Source organism: Arvicanthis niloticus, chromosome 22 (genome assembly GCF_011762505.2).
Source record: "Arvicanthis niloticus isolate mArvNil1 chromosome 22, mArvNil1.pat.X, whole genome shotgun sequence".
Taxonomy (NCBI): domain Eukaryota; kingdom Metazoa; phylum Chordata; class Mammalia; order Rodentia; family Muridae; genus Arvicanthis; species Arvicanthis niloticus.
In genome coordinates, this window is record NC_133429.1 from 42,998,557 (window position 1) to 43,019,683 (window position 21,127).

At 49.1% G+C, this 21,127-nt stretch overlaps 1 protein-coding gene across 2 annotated transcripts in view; it reads right to left on the minus strand.

Moving 5' to 3' along the window:
* Positions 1-11,181: 11,181 nt before the first annotated feature.
* Positions 11,182-21,127, minus strand: part of Rassf3 (Ras association domain family member 3) — a 76,033-nt gene continuing 66,087 nt past the window's right edge. For both annotated transcript variants that reach the window (XM_076920355.1, XM_076920356.1), the window contains exons 2-5: positions 17,604-17,711; positions 16,639-16,861; positions 14,908-15,017; positions 11,182-13,893 (exon numbers count right to left, since the gene is read on the minus strand). In XM_076920355.1, the coding sequence (XP_076776470.1) occupies positions 13,744-13,893; positions 14,908-15,017; positions 16,639-16,861; positions 17,604-17,612 (492 nt within the window). In that variant the 5' untranslated portion in view covers positions 17,613-17,711 and the 3' untranslated portion in view covers positions 11,182-13,743. The remainder of the gene's footprint in view (positions 13,894-14,907; positions 15,018-16,638; positions 16,862-17,603; positions 17,712-21,127) is intronic.

The window sequence follows — 21,127 nt, forward strand, 5'->3', positions numbered from 1 at the left end:
TTAGTCCACAGTGGCAATTCTCACAAGATACAAGCAGGTGACTGCTTCACGGAGTTCTGTAGTTTTGTGGTGCTAGGGGGGTCAAACTCAGGGCTGACATTAAAGGATTAGGTCAGCACTGTACCCCGGAGATAAACCTGGCTGCTAGGTTAGCCACTAACCTAGTGGAAATGGACCATTTCCCCCTTGTGTACACCCTCCCCCTGGACAGTTCTTAGATACCAGTCCCTGCTAGTCATCTGAGGCCTGGGAAGATGGCTCAGTAGCTAAGGACACCTGTTCTTGCAAAGGACCCCCAGTTCAGTTCGCAGCCCCAACATGGTAGCAGGCCACCATCTGTAACTCCAGAGGATCAAATGCCTGACCTCCACAGCCTCCTGCACACCCACACAAATATTCATAAACTATTTTTTTTTTCATAAACTATTTTTTAAAAGAAAAAAGCATGACGATAAATGATTTACAGCTTCTTTGAGCAGCTTTTAAGACAGACTAACTCAGCTTTGACAGTGTATTACTGTGATAACCCAGGAATTGACCCCTTTCCCTAGAAGAAAAAGACATCTTGCAGGAGTCATCAAACTTTCTTAAAGGGATAAATATCTAATCCTAGGCAAACAGGTTACATAGTCTCTGTCACAACTACATTGCAGGTAGAATATAAAAACAGCCCAGGACCTGGGGCCACAACTCAGCAGTGCTTGTGTTATATGCACAGAAGCCCTGCGTTTCATTTGCTTCATGGAAACTTATGTGGTGAGGCTTCTTCAGCTACAGAGAGAGTCTGAATCCTGGTAGATAACTGTGTGGCTCTGTTCTAGCGTAGAAAAGCAAATTGCCAGCCACAGACATCGTGGGTTGCTTCACAGACCAAGGAGATGTTAGACATTGAAAAATTAATAGATAACCATCTGGAAAAGATGATTTAGGGGCTGGAGACATGGATCGGAGGTTAAGAGCCCATACTGCTCTTACAGAGAAGACCCAGATTTGGTTCCCAGCACCCACATCAGGTGGCTCACAACCACCTGTAACTCCAGCCTCAGGAGAGCCAATACCCTCTTCTTCTGGTCGCCATGGGTACAGTGCCCACGAACGAAACCACACAAATACACACTTGATTAGAAAAAATCTTTTAAGAATTAATGTGTGTTTATCACAATGTTGAGATCACTTGTGGATCCTGGGTTTGGCTAGCAAGTAGCACAAACCTGTCAGTCTCCACACACACACCCCGCCCCCCCCCCCCCCCCCGTCCTGCTGTCCCCTCCCTCAACCACTGTGGGTATCAGGTGAATTCTCACACTGAGGGAATAGACGAGGTGGGTTTGTTACATGTGAAGACCACTAGCCTGTTTTGTAGCACGCCTGCTCTTTGCCCCAGAGGAAGACTGTCTCATCGTTGAAGTTTCTCATCTGCCAACAGTCCTGAGAAATGACTTTCATAAACTATTCAGGGCCTTGGGATTGTGAGGCCATCGTCAACTCTTACCCAACACCTCTCAGCTGGCTAATTAAGGAGGTGGTTGCCTGGTTGGATGCATTCCCTGCCCTACCCAACGGAGTCTAGAAGCCAGAGCAGCCATCCACAACCACTGTGATGTGGTCAGAAGAACTGCTTTGTAACCCTGCATTTAAGGTGAAGGGTGTGTGTAGGTAAGTCATGAAGGTGAGCACCGTGCTTTTATATGTACTAATCATCTAGGGGTAGGGGCATGTCTGTGTGTGTGCGTGTGTGCACACGTGTGCATACGTGCACATGTATGCCAAGTGTGCATGCATGTTCAGGTCAGAGGACAGTTTCTGGAAGTTAGAACATATGTAATATCAGCAGAAATGCTTGGGTCAGACTCTTGCGGGGATAACATCTTTTAAGAACCAGGAAATTAAGTTTTATCTCACCAGCACGCCAGCAGCAGTCAAATAGACTCTACCAGAGAAGACCCGACTTCTAAGGTACTTGTCCTTTAGAGCCAGATTCTCTACAAGGGTCTTTGTTTCCCCACCTTTCTTCCAAGCCTGTCATATGTATGCAATGAAGTCTGGTCCATAAGCCGCAGAATCCACAGGACCCAAGTTGGAAAACCCTGTACCAAGGTCCGGTGGCTTAGGAATCACTGTAATTAGACAAAATTAAGAAGTGGGACCAGGACCGAGCAGTGGTGGCACACACCTTTAATCCCAGCACTTAGGAGGCAAAGGCAGGCGGATTTCTGAGTTCAAGGCCAGCCTGGTCTACAGAGTGAGTTCCAGAACAGCCAGGGCTACACAGAGAAACCCTGTCTCAAAAAAAACAAAAAAAGAAGTGGGGCCAGGTAGCTCACGGCTACCATCCTAACACTCAGGGTGACTTGGTCAAGGCCAGTGTTGGCTACATAGCCAGACCCTCTGCAGCAACCACCAATGGTCTGGAGATGGCCCCTTGGCCAAACACAGTGTGTGGAATGAGACTGGATCCCCAAGAGGCACATGGGTATGGGAAGCTGAGCCGTGATCCTAGTGGAGAGACATCCTGGGACGAGCTAGCTAACTAGACTAGCAGGATCAGTGAATTCTGCTCAACTGGGAGACCCTGCTTCAACCAAGTAATTGATGAAGCCTCCCAGTGTCAGCTCCAGGCCTCCACATGCATGTGCACATACACCCACAGCAAACACGCACATATGCACACAGATGGGAAGGTATGAAATATGAGCACCAACTGTTACAGTACCACAGCTTAGGAGAGTCCTAAGGGAAGCACTATAGAGCTGGGCATGGGGACGTGTCCCTATAATCCCAGTGCTGGAGGGAGAACAAGAGACCAGGGGTCCAAGGCCAGGCTTGGCTAGGGACTGAGATTGAAGTCGGCCTGGGCTACATGAGACTAACAAAAAATTTTATGACCCCCCCCCCCACCTCCCTGTGAGACCCATGCTGCTCACTTTAGCGCTCTCTGTATATGTGTGGTGTGTGTGTGTGTGTACGTCTGTGTGTCCATCTTCTTGGCCTACAACTCTAACTGAAGGTAATAGGTCCCTAGAACATAGAAAAATTTTAAAAAGCACCTATACTTTTTTAACTTTTAAATCTCACGTCAGGGTCAGGTATAGCAGTGTATACACCTTTAATCCCAGCATTTGGGAGGCCAAAGCATGTGGGTCTCTGTGCATGTGAGGCCAGCCTGGTCTACAGTATTAAGATCTAGGCCCTCCAGAATCACATAGTGAGTACCTGTCTCAAAACAACAAAATTCATGGGACAGATTCCCCCTTACCCCCCCACCCCCAATCCAGCTTAATTTTTCAAAGCTCACAAAGCTACTTAGGAAAATAGATAGAAATCAGGATTTCAAAGGTCCAGGTTTAAAGTTGGGATGGATGCTACTACACTTAGTCCTGACTGACACCTGAGAGGCCAAGAAAGACTGCTGTGAGTTCTGGGTTAGGCTGGGCTGCATAGTGAGTTCTAGGCCATAGCAAAACTGTCTGAAAAGGGGGAAAAACGGACCTTTTATACCATCTTTTTTTGGGGGGTGGGGACAGATGTGGAAATGAGGTTTCAGATTGGGAAGGGCCATGTTGGGTAGTTTTGACTTGACACGAGCTAGGATCATTTGGAAGAGGGAGTCTCAACTGAGAAAAATCTCCCCACCAGAATGAACTTGTGGGTAAGCCGGTGGTATATTCTTGATTGAGGATGGATGGGAGAGAGGCCGGCTCTCTGTAGGCGGTACCACAGTCCTGGGTGTATAAAAAAGCAAGTGGGCTCAACCCTAGGTGGGCGGTTCTGAGTCGTATAAGGAAGCAGGCTGAGCAAGTCATGAGGAGCAAGCCAGTAAGCAGCATCCCTCCATGGCCTCTGCATCAGCTCCTGCCTCCAGGTTCCTGTCCTGTGTGAGTTCCTGTCCTGACTTCACAGGATGATGGACAGGAAGCTGTAAGATGAAACACACCCTTTCCTCCCCAAGCTCCTTTTGGTCTTGGTGTTTTGTCACAGCCACAGGAGGCTTGCTAGGACTGAACTACACATTTCAAGTACCTGCTCTACCACTGAGCTACAGCCCCTGCCCCAAAGCCAGTTTTCTGTTAAGCTCCGCTCATTCTGCAATCTGCAGGATTTGTCCCTCCTTTTTGCCAAGGCTTTAGTTACAGGTCCCTGCAGCAGAGCAAAGCCGACCATGGCAAAGGCTCAACGGATCTCTAAGGGGACAGAACTACATTGTCCACGTTCAGTGACCTGTGTCTGAACCCTCAGCATTATGACAGTTTGTGGTCTTTCCTCCTCAGTCCTTATCTTCCAGGAGGCAGAAGGATTACAAGTTCAAAACCCAAACACCTAGAGCATTCCAGGAGCCCGTGGCACACAGTCAGAACTCTTCTCAGAAAACCAAGAGCCCAACAATGTTGTTCAGTGCTAGCTAGCACTTGCCCGCTGTGCACCAAACCCTAGGGTTAATCCCCAGCACCGCCCCCACTCAGGCCATGCCTGTTACATATCCAGGAATATAAATAAACACGCGTCCCTGCCAATTGTTACTAAAGAGAGTAGACGTGTCTTCGTGGATTGGTTGCTAAATGTACCCAGCCACATGTTGGAAAATATTTTAATGGCTGGCAGCTCATCACAGACCACCCTTCTCTCCAGTGTGTTTCTTAAGTTCCCAGAAGCTGATCCAAGGCAGAGAAGCACCTGTTAGTGCACCGCCCTGGCCTCCTCAGAGAGCTGGGACTTGGTGCCTGCAGCTTGGTGCATGGTAACTCTGTTCTGCTCACACCCCTACGACCTAAGCTGCTTTGTGTCCTTGCTTCCCACCTCTGGTATCTCCTGTTCAGTATGACAAGTTGGATTCTTACTAGGGGTCTGGAATGAGCGTCAACTAAGGTTGTGTCACCTCCCAAGGCCCCAGTCTTCCACTGCACTCTCCAGATTCTTCCACAAAGAAGCCCACAGTGCCAGAGCGAGTCCTCTCACAGAATGAGAACAGAGACACTTCAGGCCTGCGATCCGCTTCCTGCATCCTCCCTACAACGCCCCCACAGCCCCGCCCAGAGCTCAGGCAGGGGCAAAGGTTACAGCCTGGAGAGGACCCTTCTGTCTCCAAGCTGCCCATGAAGCTGTTGCCACACCTTAGGAAGTCCCCTGCTAAGAGAGATGCAAAGGGCATTGAAAATAATATCTGGCCTCAAGGAAATCACCAACCGGGGGAAATCTGTGTTTGCTGTTGTGATTATCCCTGAGCGCTATTGAGACAGGACTTCACTATGTAGCCCAGGCTAGCCTTGAAGCCATAATCCTCCTGCCTCAGCCTCAGCCTCAGCCTCAGGATTGCTGGGATGCTCTCATTTAGGGAAGGGGTGAGAGTTAACAGACATGGAAACACAGGCAAAAACAAAACAAAAAACAAACAAACAAACAAACAAAAAGGCTGAGGCCTCCAGCTGTGGTCCAGATTACTCAGCATCATCTTGAGAACCTGGTGGCCTCACTGCTTCAGGTACCCTGAATCTAAGTTATCAGGAAAGAACAGGTTCTGTAGCTGCCTCTGTGGGGAACACAGCAGAAGGCTGAAAACCAGCCAATCGCCCTACAGTTGTGAGTGTTCTATGTTTAAATCAATTTCCTTCCATAAGCATAAATTTTTAAAATACAAACTAGACACGCCATAGATCCAATTCCCTCTGGCTCACACACCTTGCTTGGCCTCCACAACCACGTCTGGCCAAACCCACAAGGCCAAGATCAAAAATTCTCTGAAGTCAAAATTGAAAGTGACAGAAATAGAAGAGGAAAAACCAGCTTTCAAAAGGAGTGCTAGGAGAGAGACAGGATGGGTGGATTGCAATGGAGTATCAATCAGCAGCTCGCACCCGACGCCTCACAAGCGTTACCTTATTTCAACTCTTTTTAAAAGATTCATTTTTATCGGGCAGTGGTTATGCAGGCCTTTAATCTCAAGAGTTTGGGATGCAGAGGCAGGCGGAACTCCCCGAGTTCAAGGCCAGCCTGGTCTACAGAGTGAGTTCCAGGACAGCCAGGGCTACACAGAGAAATCCTGTCTCGAAAAAAAAACAAAAACAAAAAAAAAGGATATAGCCCACCCTGCTGGGGAAGATGGGAGCATGAGGCAGCTGGCCACACTGCATTCATGATCAGGAATCAGAGAGGAAGGAAGGGGCACGGCGGAATTTTGTTCTTACACACACACACACACACACATTTTATGTGTGCATTTGTGTATATGTGTGTATGTGCTGTATGTACATTTTTGTGTGTGGAGGAACATGTGTGTGGAGGTGTGCATGTGTATGTACATACATGCATGTAGGTTAGAGGCAGGCAGATCTCTGAGTTTAAGTCCAGCCTGGTCTACAGAGTAGGTTTCAGGACAGCCAAAGCTATGCAGAGAAACCCTGTCTTGAAATTTGGAATTTCAGACAGCTGTCACACCCACCTGGCATTTGTGAGGGCTTCTTTGGATCCAAACTCCAACCTATTCATGGTTGCCCTCTCCTGCGGACTATTTGCTTTCTGTTACTCAGACCAGCGCCCAGTGCCCAGGATAACCCAGAACACATCCACAGAGTTGCTCTCTGCTCACTTAAATCTTTCTGAAAACGTCCTCACACAAACCAAGTAGACTATCACAGTGGATAATGGGCAAGAGGAAGATGAAATCTAAAATCCAAAGGACGATGCAGGCTGCAAAATGCTGTTGGATGAGCAAATGCTATGTTCTGAAGCCCAAGCAAAAGCTTTTCTGCTTTGAAAGGGCTTCCTCTTGGGGATGGACAAACAGGATGTGTTTCTAAGTGAGCCTCAGTGTCAAATGAAGACTGAGAAGATAGCAGCTGATGGTACCCGGTACTCCGAGATGGCCAGTGTGCAGCGGGTACCTTCACATCCTGCCTCACTTCCTTCTCTCGGCAGCCCTGTGGCAACCACCAACCCCTGCCTTTCCCATGTCTTCATCCTTGCCGATCTCTTAGCCCAGGCTGGCCATGAACTCAACTGTGCAGCTGAGGATGGCCTTGAACTTCAGATCCCTCTGCCTCCACCTCTCCAGTGCTGGAATTAGAGGCATGGACTGTCACACTTGGCTATGTGGAGTTGGCGATAGACCCCAGGGTTTTACCTCGGACTCTTTTCAGTATCACAGGAAGGCAAACAACGGGCAGCTCAGACTGGGAGCAACTGTTGTTACAAACGTTAAATGTGCTCTATTCTTTACCAATGTAAATGGACTCTAGTCTTTGTTTCAGAACAATAGAAAATGAAACCTCCAGACACATGCTGCAATCAAAAGCACCCCAGAAGCCAGCTCACCATCTTACAGAGAAGACTCCCTCAAATTCTGTATCCTGCTGGCAACCCCTCCCCTTCAAGACCTTGGCTCGAAATCACTTCTCTGGCCTCCTCAGCTGTCACTCAACGCACCTGGATTTATTTCCAGCACACCTGACTGTGTAGTGTACACGTCGGATCCTTGTTCTCATAAAGGGATGGGGTGGGGGCATCATGCTTCCCCCCCCACGCAATCCACCCAGTTCCTAACACTGTTGCGCTTCCTAGCTCCTGCTGACGACAGGGGTGGTCGCTCCCCCTGTAATCTCACTGTCCGGGAGGCTGAGACGGAGGATTGACAAAAGTTGGATCTAGCATTAGCTCCACACTAAATCAGTTTGGTCTACAAAGTGAGACCCTGTCAGAAAGAAAAATCGTTCGGTTAATAAAACCGAGAGACTTCGAGTTTCTTTTCAAGCCCAGGGCAGAATTTACTAATTTAGATCAAAGAGTTAAAAACTACAAGGAGATAGGAACACAGGCATCAGCTGGGTGGAGGCGGCGCACGTCTTTAATCCCAGCACTTGGGAGGCAGAGGCAGGTGCGTTTCTGTGAGTTCCAGGACAGCCAGGAATATGTCTCTGTCTCAAAAGACCAAACAAAACAAAATAATAAAAGTATCACAAACTTTACTGGCTAAAGTAATTCCCTCCCCACAACAAAGAGACCTCCTTAAACGTTCAGAACCCTGTGCTGCTGTGTGTATGAACATTACAAAGTGTCAGCTCACCTTGCTCAGAAACAAAGACAGGAGCATTTGGGGAGCTCGGTGCCAAGGTGTGGGGCTGAGAACTTGTTAAGATGGCAGAGACTCTGCGCTGGGGCAGACGTCTGCTTTGTCATAAAGAGTACCCGATTTGAAGTCTTCCCAAGGGTGTCCCTCAGAAACCAGAGTTTTAAATAACAAACCGCTCCTCAACCCTATCCTTCTAGCATCAACTGGCAGTGGTTTGCCAAAACAAACAAACAAACAAACAAACAAAAAAACAAAGCAAAACAAGATGAAAGCAGACCAGAGACCAAACCATAAGTCTAAACCCATCCTGCAGACAGATAAGGCTCACCTGGAAGTAACTCTGGAGCTGGCCGTCCCTTCGGGCCTTCCTCTGGCCTTCCTCTCCACCCTGTTGATGCTTTAGCGGAGATTCTTTCTAGAACACCGGATTAAGCAAGTAGCCGCTCACACCCGAAATATACTTAGTCCCTTTGCTAAGGATGGTGCCTGTCTTGAGCTGGCTGAGCAGCTCCGCCCACTGCAAGTTTGGGTGGCTTGCCTGGCTTGCTTCTGAGCTGCCTTTTCCTGGTTGCTCCAGGAGTCATCTGATGGATAGCAAGAGGAATGCTGGGAATGGTTCCATGCCCTGCCCACTCTGCCCAGGCAACAAACCTTAAAGGAAACCCAAGACAGTTCCCTCCCTGTATTTCATGACTAGCCCCTAAGTCAGTGGTTCTCAGCCTTCCTAAAGCTACGACCCTTTCATACAGTCCCTCACGCTGTAATGACCCCTGCCAACCACAAAGTTACTTTGTTGCTACTTCGTAACTGTAATTTTGCTACTGTTATGAGTTGTAATGCAAATAGCTGATCTGCAGGATGTCTGATAGGGCACCCCTATGAAACAGCCGTTCGACTCCCAAAGGGGTCACGACCCACAGGTTGGGAACCACTACCCTTATAAAGCCATTCCTATAAATGAAGCTCAACCATCAGTAAGTAAAAAAGTGAGTGAAAAGGTCCCTCTGTTCCGGCACAAGCCTGCTCTCACAGTCTGCTCCTCAGAGGGGATGTAGTGTTTGCTCTTTGAACATCAGTTTGCCCGAACATTCTTTGGAGCTTGAGAACAAGATGCTGAGAAGCTGGGCTGTCAAAGGCCAGCCAATCACTCATACCACTCCTTGGGACTACTTGACAACGTGCTTCCTCAACGATGTGTGTAATATTCACATTAACTCACTATACTATAATTACTATTCTGTCAGCCTTTTGAATAAGGCCTGGTACACGGTTAGCACCTTGTTGACACGTTGATCTAGGTTGTACCAGAGAATTCCCCTTTCAGTAAAACAAAACACCCAACTTGGACCATCTCACAGCACCCCAATGCAGCATTTGTATACTAACCCCCACCCCAAGTTCCTCAAAAGTCTGTCTCTCTTGTGTGTTAGTTATACTCTCACAACACTGATCCATGGTACCAGCCTGGAAGACGTGAGAACTCCCTACAGGCAAGCAAGGAATCCTGCAGCCAACACCTAGAAGATGGCCTCTTCTGGTCCTATCCACAGCTGAAGGCCCAGTCCCCCAAACTCACTGCACATTAGACATTAACAAAGTTTGGGGTTACATGGCTATAAATCTGGGGTTCCCTTGGCCCCCCTCCTCAGATTCATCTTACTAGAATAGCCCCCAATAGGCTGGGAAATACCTGCTTGTATGTGCTGGTTTATCACAAAAGATATAAAGACAGACACTGGGCACGAAGCACTATTGTCCAAGAAACTCTCTACATGGGGATGGAGTGGTTGTGAAGCACTGTGGTGCCATCACCACATAAGCCGGCAGCGAAGCCACGTTGAAAAGGCTTGATGGTGAGGAAGCCCAGCAGGGCATGTCTCTCCAGGTTCTTCCTCCGGCTATGGAGCCTCACTTTCTTACAGCCAAGAGGCAGGACCCCTTTTGGAACTGACTCTTATGCTACACTTCAAATACTTTACTTTTATTTTTATGAACAGTATTACCACCATAGTGACGGAGATGGAACTCAACCCCGGGGCATTTCCTTTTTTTCTAAATAGTTTTCATTTTTAATGACGTGCGTGTGTTTGGGTGTGGCATGTGAGTGCAGGTGCCCTCAGAGGCCAGAGTCCTGAGATCCCCTAGAGACAGAGTCATATGCAGAAGGTTGGGAGCACCCAGGGCTGGGTGCTTGGGAACCGATTTTTTTTTTTTTTTTTTCAGTTCTGAAAAAGCAGGCAACACTTTTTAACCTCTGAGCCATCTCCCCAGCCTCACAAGAGGACGATTCCTTTAGGGCCAGCTCCAAGACAGGAAGAGTTGCCTCCACGACCTGCCTCAGTGAAGAGAGATTCTCATTTCTATTCTTTGTCTGAGAAGAGGGAGTGAGGAGTCAGGAATCACGTTGAAGTGACTTCCCAGAACCTTCAGAAAAGAGTTTGGCAAAAAAAGTTAAGGATTCGTCTTGTGGCCCAGCCCTTGTTTCAAAAAGGCCTCTAGGGGGCAGCATGGCAAGAGAGCACACTTCATGCAGCCTTGGAGACAGAAAACAAGGGGGACAATGTCACCATCAAATCCAAGCAAACCTCTCCATCCATTTGTGAAAACCGTTGCAGGAATCTAAAACCAAACACAACCTGCTGTTGAAGTGGCTTATTGCAGGGAAAACTTGGCAAGTCAAGAACGGCAGGGCAGGACAGGGGAGGACAGGGGCCTCCGAGAACCACATGGACCTGCTGGTAGTAGGAACAAGGACCAGGTCTGGAGAGTGCTTTGGTGTTTGCATGGCTTTCTACGGTTCCCAAGGCATATATATATATATATATATATTTTTTTTTTTTTTGAAAGGAAAACAATTTTAATGTGTAGGACAGGCAGACATGGAGCTAGAACAATGAAAGAAAAATGACGTTTGGAAAAGCGTGTGGCCCCTCTCCAGGAAAAAACAAAACCAAAAATCATACCCTTGTAAGCATTATTGAATCATGGTATGTTCTTCTTCTTCTTCTTCTTCAAAAAAAAAAACTTCTTCAAAAACAGTGATATATATGTATATGTGTGTGTATTAATTACATGTATTACATGTATATTAGTATGTTATCATAAATAAAGACATACAAGTATCAACTAACAACTTCAGTTTTTTTAATAATAGAAACAATTTTTGCCATTCCAGACACAATTTCAGGGGAGAAAAAAAAAATCTGCCCTATAAAAATAAAACTTAAAAGTCCTCAACATTATAAATATAGCTTTTAACTTTAGATTTAAAAAGCTTCCCTGCAGTCCCCCTTCCTTCAACACCGTTCCTGTACCATCACATTCTGAAGAGAAAACAGTATTACAGCAACGCTTGGTTTTTGTTTTACCGAAGGATCTGAACACTGCTTTAAAAAAAAAAAAAAAAAAAAAAAGATCTTTGGCCTCTGGGGCTTTTTTCTTCCTTTGTGCTCTGAAAACCTGCTGCTGCCAGTGTCTGGGAGAGAACATCAGTCTTCAGGACGGCCAGATCTTCAACACAGTGACACTTCCGAGTCTCCAGGTGCAGTGCACACGCCACGGAGCGAGGTTTGGATGAATACAGAGGAGGGTGCTGTTTCATACAGTCTACTTCAAGTAAAAAAAAAAAAAAATTCACAGATACCCATCAGCTGCTACTTTAGGTTCTAACAGTGTCTCAATCTGAGAAACTAACGCCTCACAAACGCTGAGGACACTGGAGGAGTAATTAGAAGACCAGGTGGCTGGTGGCAGCAGACACAAACCCAAGCCATAGTCTGAAGAGTAAGACCAGTACAAGAACCACGGAGGCATTCCCTGAACAACAAAGGCGGCGTGTCGGATGACAATGTCACTAAGCCTCACTGATGCACGAAAAAGAAATCACATGCAAAATTAAACAGGAGGTGCCATTTATATTTTATAGCTAGCTCTACTTTTTTCCCCCCAACTCATCCTAATAGCTTAGAAGATCCGATTGTCTCGGGAGCTTGCATAGCGTAACCCACAGTTGGGTCTGCCTCCTACGGGAGAGCCACCGTGGAGGGACAGAGTCTCCATCAAAGGCACGGTTCATAGAGAGGCAAAGAGCAGGAGCACCTCGGAATTTCCAAAAGATTCCATCAGGTGTCACCGCGTTAACAATTCCTTGGGAATTTATAAACAACAAAATCTATTTAGACTAGAGACAGACCAACCGGAAGGCCCCTCCGGAAGCGCGGAACCCCGTGCCCACCGCTCTCCAATTTGCAGGCTGCTGTGGGAAGCGAGGCCATCGCGCCTGTCTATTGCACACGCGTCTCTTTGGTTGGAAGGAACATGCACACTTGTGTTAAAATACTTCCATAATGAGGCCTGTGGTACTGTCAGCTGGGTGTGGACTTTCCTTCCATGATGAAGGCCTGTTGTGCGGTCAGCTGGGTGTTGACTTTCCTTCCTTGGGGCCCTTAGTTAGGTCTCTGAAGAGGCAAGGATGCAGTAGGACCTGGCCTTTAATCAACATCCCTGTCTTCTACTTCATAAGAACAACTTTGAAGAGTGATTGGGGCTGGGGGGCGGGGTGCAAAAGGGTGAGGGGGCAGGGAAAAAAAAGGGCGGAATAACGGAAGGGGGTGATTGTCACAAAGTGTGCTGTGAGCCCTGGCCTTGCTTCATCTCCTAGCTAACAGCTGAGGGGAAGCAGCTGCCCTTACCCAAACTCCTTTTTAACTCTGAGAGCAACCTCTGGGGGGGGGGGGTTGGGGGGGGACCTACATTAACAGGAATCAGCACATGGTCAGGCCCCACCTCCATAGAGCAGCTAAACCCCAGGCCATCCGCTCCGCGCCAGCAGGTCCCCGAACGGATGCACAGATCAGGTCCAGCTGAGGCAAGCCTACCTGCGGACCACCTCGGTGAAGGTTATCCATTACAGGTCAGCTGCAGTTCATGGACCCCTCCTCCCTCCTTTAGACTTAGCTCCTGGCTCTTTGGCTCTGACCCCACATTTTACCACTAGCAAATTAAGCAATCTTTAACTGAGCTCAGCACTGACCCTGAATGCTTTTAGCTCCTCTACAGACAAACACGTCTTTCTCCTCTAATACTAACTTAGAAGCCACGCTACGTCCCCAAGCCCTGGGCCCTCGCCTTCCCTCTACCTTCCCGACATGCTCTTCACTTTCTTTGTCAAAACTCTTCCAAAATCTTTTCCCGATCCCCCAGAGTTCCTGAACTCCTGTGTCCATCAGTTCATGTGGGTAGACTGCTCTGACAGAGAACAAAACCAAGCAGGTAGTTTCACCGTAGGACATGGACTCAGAGGTTGCTTAGCTGTAAAGCTTATTTTCCACAGCCGGAAGCTCACCGAAATCACATCAGTAAAGTAACGAGAAGAAAACAGGGAGCATCGACCCAGACAGAGTCCGTGCTCCCGAGCACTCCAGGATACGCCTGATGACACAGGCTCACAGCTCGCAAGAGGTAACATCGCCATGCCATAACAGAACAAGCTTGTGGAGTCCCTTGTGCCAATTTGTGAGGCGCAGGATGCTGCGTGACCAGGCTTTGAGAACTGTGTCTACAGAGAAAAAAGGAAGGCCCTCGCATGGCGGGGCATGAAGACAGCTCTCCGAGAAGAGAGGCAATCGATGCGGCTCTCTCAGGCGTCCTGAGCTGTGCCTTCCGGGCAGGAAGAGCCCTCTGCCTTAGCCGGGCTTCCAGCCCTCACCCAGCGCTTCCTCCAGCTTCTGCCTGTAGGCTGTATAGCGCCGCTTCAGGCTCTGCAGCTGCTCGTCCTCTTCCTTGTCCAAGATACGCAAGAAGTTCTGCAGCTCTGGAAGGCTGAAGGCTTCCCACTGTTGGGGGACAGAGAGGAATACGCCATGACAGGATCCAGGAGTAACCCAGAAAGGACCACTTCGTGTCCTCCCACCACCAGGACAAGGTTTTGCGGTGTTGTACAGTCTAGTCTTGAACTCATGATCCTCCTGCCTCAGCCTCCTGAGCGCTGGTTTTACGGCGTGTGACACCAAACCCCTCAGAAGGCTGAGGTGTGACTGCCCTCCCCTCCTAGTCCAACCCCACAGAGAATCCGTGCCCCATATCTGCACTGGCAGTCATCACAGTCTTGCCTTCCTCTCCCATAGTCTCTGCCCATAGTCTCCTGGACTCCGCACGGTTCTGCAGCCCACCTGCAGCCAGATGCAGATGCTTTCTCTATCGCTGCTGCCCCAGCTCTCCTCATCCACTCTCCACCCCTGCACAGCCTCCTTCTCCTCCTCACTCTACTCTTGCTCTCTCCAATCTCAGCTCCGACTCCCAGGCCCCCCCACCCCCCGCTGCCACGCACACGCAGCCATGGTAAGCATGCATGTTTACATGAAGTACATGAAGCCAGCCCTACTCTTAGCTTCCCCAAAATGGTTTTCAATGGACACCCCAATACGTCCTTCTTAGAGAGAAGAGGACGAGTGCAAACAGGAGTCCTGAGTCATCTGACTGGATGGAGAGAGAAGGGACGCCAGGCCCCCATCTTGTTGGGTTTCCTTGCTTTCCCTTTGGAGACTTTTCTTAGCAGCAGATAAGAGGGAGGCACAGCTTAGAGTCACACGGAGCTGGGCAGGGTGGACATTGTTCTCTGTGTAAGCATAAGTAAGAATTCATTCCTCCAGCCTCTGAGGAGCACATATATGTTCTGAGGAGTGATAGAATGTTCTAAGAGAATTCTACTGTAAGCTAACCAGGGGTTTACTCTGGGTAAGTCAAAATCTCTCCCTTTTGCTGCCCCCACCCCAGTCCTCCACCTCCTTGAACAAGCAGGTCAGCTCTTCTGTGTCATCTGATGCCACCGTGAACAACCCCTCACTCACCTCTCCAATTTCGTGTTCTCGAAGAACGAAACTAAGCGTGTCGGTTCTGGGCCCTGCTACCAAACGCAGGTACAACGGGTGTTCCCGGTCGGAGAGCTTGCAGGCATACACTGGGAAGGGAGACAAAAGCATGTTACAGACAACTCCAGCTCCTGAGCCAGTTCCCCCACCCCACCCCACCCCACCCCATCACAGTAACAGGCCACAGCGCACATGCGCGGGGGTGCACACACACACACACACACACACACAATTGTGACATGCCACAGTAACAGGTCACAGTCCCCAAGCCTCTAGATCCCAATGTTCTTGTGCTAACACCACAGGTCCATAGTGCACAGCCACACACCGTGCCTTGAGGAGGCAGAAATAAGTTCCAAGAATAAGATGAAATAGAAATTTGCATCAAGCATGCTATGATTCTGTCCCTCCTTCAGAAAGATGGGACACTTTTGGGGTGCGGGGAGGGACCTTAAATTCCCCCTTTTTAAAAAAAGATTTATTTATTTCATGTATGTGGGTAGCTGTCTTCAGACACACCAGAAGAGGGCACCAGATCCCATTACAGATGGCTGTGAGCCACCATGTGGTTGCTGGGAACTGAACTCAGGACCTCTGGAAGAGCAGTTGGTGCTCTTAACCTCTGAGCACTCAGATAAACAACATGAACCCGAAGCTCCAGGAGCAGACGTCTTTGCAGAGCGAGTAGTGGCTGGCAGCCCAGCAGGCAGACGCTTGTCCTACAAGCACCGAGTGACTTTACAGATGCACACAGATGTACTCTCATGTCCGAAGATTTGCCAGCCATGAGGGGGACGGCTTGGGTGGACACTGCCATTTTAGACTGTATGACTGCCGTCCACCTGCACTGGCAAAGTTGCTGGCGAGCTGAAAATGTCCCCAGGCCTTCCCCATACCCCTCAGCACCTCAGGGGCAACTGCACTGCAGTTCCCTGGTGGCTCCTCCTCAGCCAGGCTGCTGAGCCTGTGGCTGCTGACTTGCCTGTCTTTCTGTTCCGAAGGGCCTGTGTTTAACAAATGTACACATTCAGAAAAAGCTGTGTGTCACCCGGGGCAGCTAAAGGACACTACTATCATGTCAACGTCAGGACATTTTCCTCTATTGCTGCGTTAGGCTTTTCCCAGAGAAAACTTAAGTAGCTTTACCGCTTACTTAGTGCATGGATCATAGACACCAACTTCCGTTCAAACTACTCCCCGGGAGATCCATCCCATTTCATGAGGTAACCTAATGTTCGTTCTACCCACTGGACATGTGTGTAAGTGCAGGTGGACCCGAGGTTGTTACTCACTCATTGTTACATGTGAGTTGTACACGTGCCTCTTGGCCGTCGGGCCTTAGCGTGTGCACACGCGCTTCAGATGTAGAAGCATTACTGAAAACTCAACCACAGAAGTGTTCTTTGGTAGCAATCATTGCTACCGCACCCTCACCAAACCTGCCCCTCTGTGCAGCAAACCAGCAAACCCACTGCACACGCCCACTGCGTGCAGATGCCTCAGAGGCCCTCAGACCTAACACTCTTCAACTCAAAAATACGAACAGACAACGGCAATCGTAAAGATCTGCCGTCAGAGTGTGGCTTCCACAGTCTGTCCCCGGCCTCTGACAGACACAGTTAGACACGGCTTCTATCAGCTGTCCTTCTGCTATTGAGTAAGAGAGACAGGAACAGGCGGACCGTTTCCATTTTAAGTGTGGCCACGTACCTTGGTCTTCCCTGTGACAACGCTTATAAAGCGCAAACTTGGTGGGACTCTCGGTCACCAGAAACTTCTTAAGCAGGGCCTCGATCACCTCTCCCACGGTGTTCGTGCTGCTGATGTGCAGCGTGTTCATACATCCACCGCCACTGGGGCTGGGAGGGGGCTGGGCAGCTTTGCAGAGCTCCATCTGCACCTTAATGAAGCCAGTGTAGATCCCGTTTGAATTCTGAAGAATAAAGAAAGGTCAGGAAAGGAGCCGATCTAAGCCCCATGGGAAGGCGAACAGCTTTTATCCATTTTTGTCTCTAAAACGATTTCACCCAAGAGTGCAGAGAGAGGCTACCTCAGTGGCTGGGGGATTAATACAAGATCTGCAGGGCAGACATGCTAGTCCTAGAGCGCTAGCCCTGAGGTTCGAGCTTCCAAGGCTTCCTGTGATGGCTCAGCACCCCCTGAAGAGGACACAGTCCCGTGTGGCACATGCCTGCCAGACATGATTTTCCTCCAAGCCTGGAGCTATCTCAGCTCGGTGTTCAACACCGACCTTCCACAAGAAGGAAGTTCACGGTGAGGGCTCAGAGACACCCAGTCAGCACTGAGCTGACACTAGGAAAACAGGCTAGCTTTATTCCCAGTGACAAGGGGACACATAGCAGATGACACGTCTGCTACACTCATTAGTGCACAGCAGTGGGTCCGACACTGCCACCTCCCACCTGGTCAAGGCGGGGTCCCTAATTCTGTTCTTGTCATGGCTGCTGCTGCTCTTGGGTGTTCCGGGTTCCCAGTCCTGAAAGCTCCTGCACAATCCTCCACTTCTCTGTTAGAGTGTTCGTATTACAGATGTGCACCACCCATCTGGCCTTTTCATGAGTCTCGGGGATCCAACCTGCCAGCTTGTCCTTGTACTTTTACACACACACACACACACACACACACACACACACACACTTACTAGGAACACTTACTAAGGTCATCTTCAGCTTGTCTGTGACGGCTGAATTGTATTTATGAACTTTCTCTTTGATTTCCTCTTTGCTGAGGTAATTGTGTGTTTCCTTCTCTTTCTCCACATCCTAGAAAAAAACAAACAAACAAACAAACAAACAAACCATGATCATGCATGAGCAACCACAGGGGGAGAATGTGCAGATGAACCAGGAGTCATCTGCGCCCTACAAGAGCAGCCAGGCTCCCTGGGCCACAGGCAACTCTAGTTGACTCAAGCACACCAGGATCACCTGCTGAGCGCGCCTCACTCTCCATACCAGTCTTCCTAGAGTGCCGGAATGAAGCCAATCCAGCATAACTAAAACCAGCACTTCAGTAAATATTATCCCACAAATCTGTCTTTGCTAAATTCCTTCTGTAAACACAGTTCCGAAGAGTCCCTGCATTTTACCTCTGAGGGTTGCTTGTTTATCTGCATGTTGACTTTTGAGACAGGGTCTCACTATGTGGACCTGGCTGGCCTAGAACTAATAGAGACCTGCCTGCCTCTGCTTCCTGAGCGCTGAGATTAAAGATGTAAGCCATTATGTCTGGCTCACCCAAAGCTTCTCCTGAGTATGTTTTATTAATGTCACATCTCTATGGCTTTACAGTGTGCATTAGCAGAAAGTAGGGAACGAGCACTAAGTAACTGTCAGTAATCACCGACCTGTCAGACTGTGCATAACTACCAGACGGTATGTTTACCTTCCAAATAGTCTCTGTGCCAGCATATAAGTGACCAGATTCTCTCTACCCCACCACGTTATTTGGCCTTTCCCCATAACGGGAGAGGGGAAATACTCACTGGTTAAGTTCTCTCCTGATCCTTAGAATTCACTAAGGATTTACTATCTAAAGACCTCAATCAATGTCCTACCTGATTTTATGTCAACTTGACACAGGGTAGAAGAAGGTATGGAAGAAGGAACTTCAAGTGAGAAAATGCCCCCACCCCAGACTGAACTGTGGGCAAGCCTGTGGTGCATTCTCTTGATTGGATGATTGGTGTGGGAGGATCCAGCCCACTGTGGGTGGACCCACACATGGACCAGTGGTCTTGGGCACTATACAAAAGCAAGCCAGGCAAGGGTCTTAGTCAGGGTTTCTATTCTTGTACAAACACCATGACCAAGAAGCAGGCTGGGGAGGAAAGGGTTTATTCAGCTTACACTTCCACATCGCTGTTCATCACCAAAGGAAGTCAGGACCAGAACTCACACAGGGCAGGAACTTGGAGTCAGGAGCTGATGCAGAGGCCATGAAGGGATGTTACTACTGGCTTGCCTCCCCTGACTTGCTCAGCTTGCTTTCTTATAGAACCCAGGACTACCAGCCCAGGGATGGCACTACCCACAATGGGCCTTCCCACTGTTGATCACTAATTGAGAAAATGTCTTACAACTGGACCTCATGGAGGTCCAGTTTCCTCAAGAGAGGGAGGCTCCTTTCTCTGTGATAACTCCAGCTTGTGTCAAGTTGACACATAAAACCACTCAGTACAGCAAGCCAGTAAGGAGCAGACGTAGATGGCCTCCGCCATCAGCTCCTGCCTTGAGCTCCGGCACACTGACTTCTCTGGATGACGGACACACACACAGAAAGTGTGAACCCTTTTCCTCCCCATGCTGCTTTTGGTCAGTGTCTTATCCCAGCAATGGTAACCTACCTAGGACAGGTGCAGCCATGTATCCACAATGCCTAACTGTAGTGCCTGGTGAGTCAAGGACACCAGGCACGGGACTGGATCACATGTCATTCTCCTAAGCACATGCAAAGCTGGCGTAACTACACAGTGTCCACGCAGAACTGAGTTCTAGCGAGTGAGTTAACGTGCCAGAAGAAATTTAGCTGCTGAGTGGAGCCTCATCCCAGAGCTGGGCAAGGCCCACCAGCTCAACTGTCTGGCAGCTGGTAAGTATCTCCACACCGGCGTTTCCTTTAACACTTCTTCAAAAAAGCGCTAGCTAGTCTCTCTGTGGTACAGACGGGAAGCAGGAGAGGTCTGCAGAGTCAATCGGCCCTTTCAAGAAGTCCCCACTAGTTACCTGAACAAGTTCTATCTTAACCCAGACCCTACGTCTTTTTCACTAAATAGGTCTCCAAAGCTCTAGTGTAGACAAACATTTGAAAATGCAAAGAATGTATGTACAGTCGGATTCAAACTCAAGGAGCAGATTGGAAAAAGAAAGGTGTGAAGATATGTGTGTTCCAGCTAGCCAGAGCGCACCATGCTCACGGCTGCATGAACATTCTCCAGGCAGGCAGCTCTTCCACTGTGTGGCAATGGCACAAATACACCAGGAATGGTCACCGTGGAACCCGCCGGAGGCATGCCATCCCAATACAGAGTGGCTCTCAGGCCAGCGTTCCAGCAAGAGCAGGCTCCTGACGCTCTTTAGTCTACACTGGGCCTGAGGCTTGCTCACCCTATACGTCTGTTCTGTTCGCTCATTTCCTGCTGAGTGACGAGTCTAGAGGAGGTCACATCTGCAGAGGTCCTGACCCAAGAGCAGCGCTGTCTGCAAAGATCTGATCTGATCTGATAGCTGTTCCCTCTTCAGACCGAGGGAGGGACAGGGCTCCATGTAAGGGATCAGGGACACCAACGGTACCCCAGACCACTTGCTGTACACAAACAGCACCACATGTGTGCCCGGGGCTTCTCAAGGGTGAAAAACCCCAAGGAAAGGAGTGGACGGGGGCAGAGGGAGTGATGGAGCAAAGACAAGGACCAGGCTTAGGCCCCTTGGACCAGAAGCCCACAGGCACTATGAGAAAGATCAAAGGAGCCAAGACCCCAGGATAACCCACACCAGAGCGCCGAGGAGGACCGCATACAGCCGGTTATCTTCTCAGAGACTCCCTTGTCTGCCAGCCTGGGAAAGAACCTTCCAAATACGCGCACATGGGGCAGAGGGGTGGGAAGGAAAATGGAGGCAGGGTAAAGCAGTGGCACAGCACAGACTATAATATAAACAGGGTTCTCACTATAGGCCCGACGGGGAAGGGCAGGGGCAGCCGCCTGTGAATAATGCATGGTTATTGCCCTTGGCAGCCAGGGAGGGGCTGGTGCCACACCCCAGAGCATCTGCTGAGCAGGTTACAAGTCATTTTTGTCTGAGGCCACAGGGAGAGTTCTGCCATGCAAAATTCTAACTCTAAACACATCCCTGGGATCTCAGCCACTGCGCCCAAGGTGCATAGTTTGGGTCAGACTCACTTCCAGGGTGGGGCCCCATTTCCAGGCTGTTTGTTTTCTCACCAGTGAACTTTCTCAGAAGAGACACACCCACCTACCTCAGACACAGAGGACCTGCATCCAAGGCGCATACATTCTTTTTCATAGGCTTTCCAAGGATTGACCCACTACAAGTCTGAGAGGACCTGAGAATCATACTTTCCTGGTTAACTCTGAAGCTACATCAGAATTTAAAATACAAAACCACTGAAGAACAAGCTCAAAGAGCCAAGCTGTGGTGGCACAGGTGGAGGCAGGTGG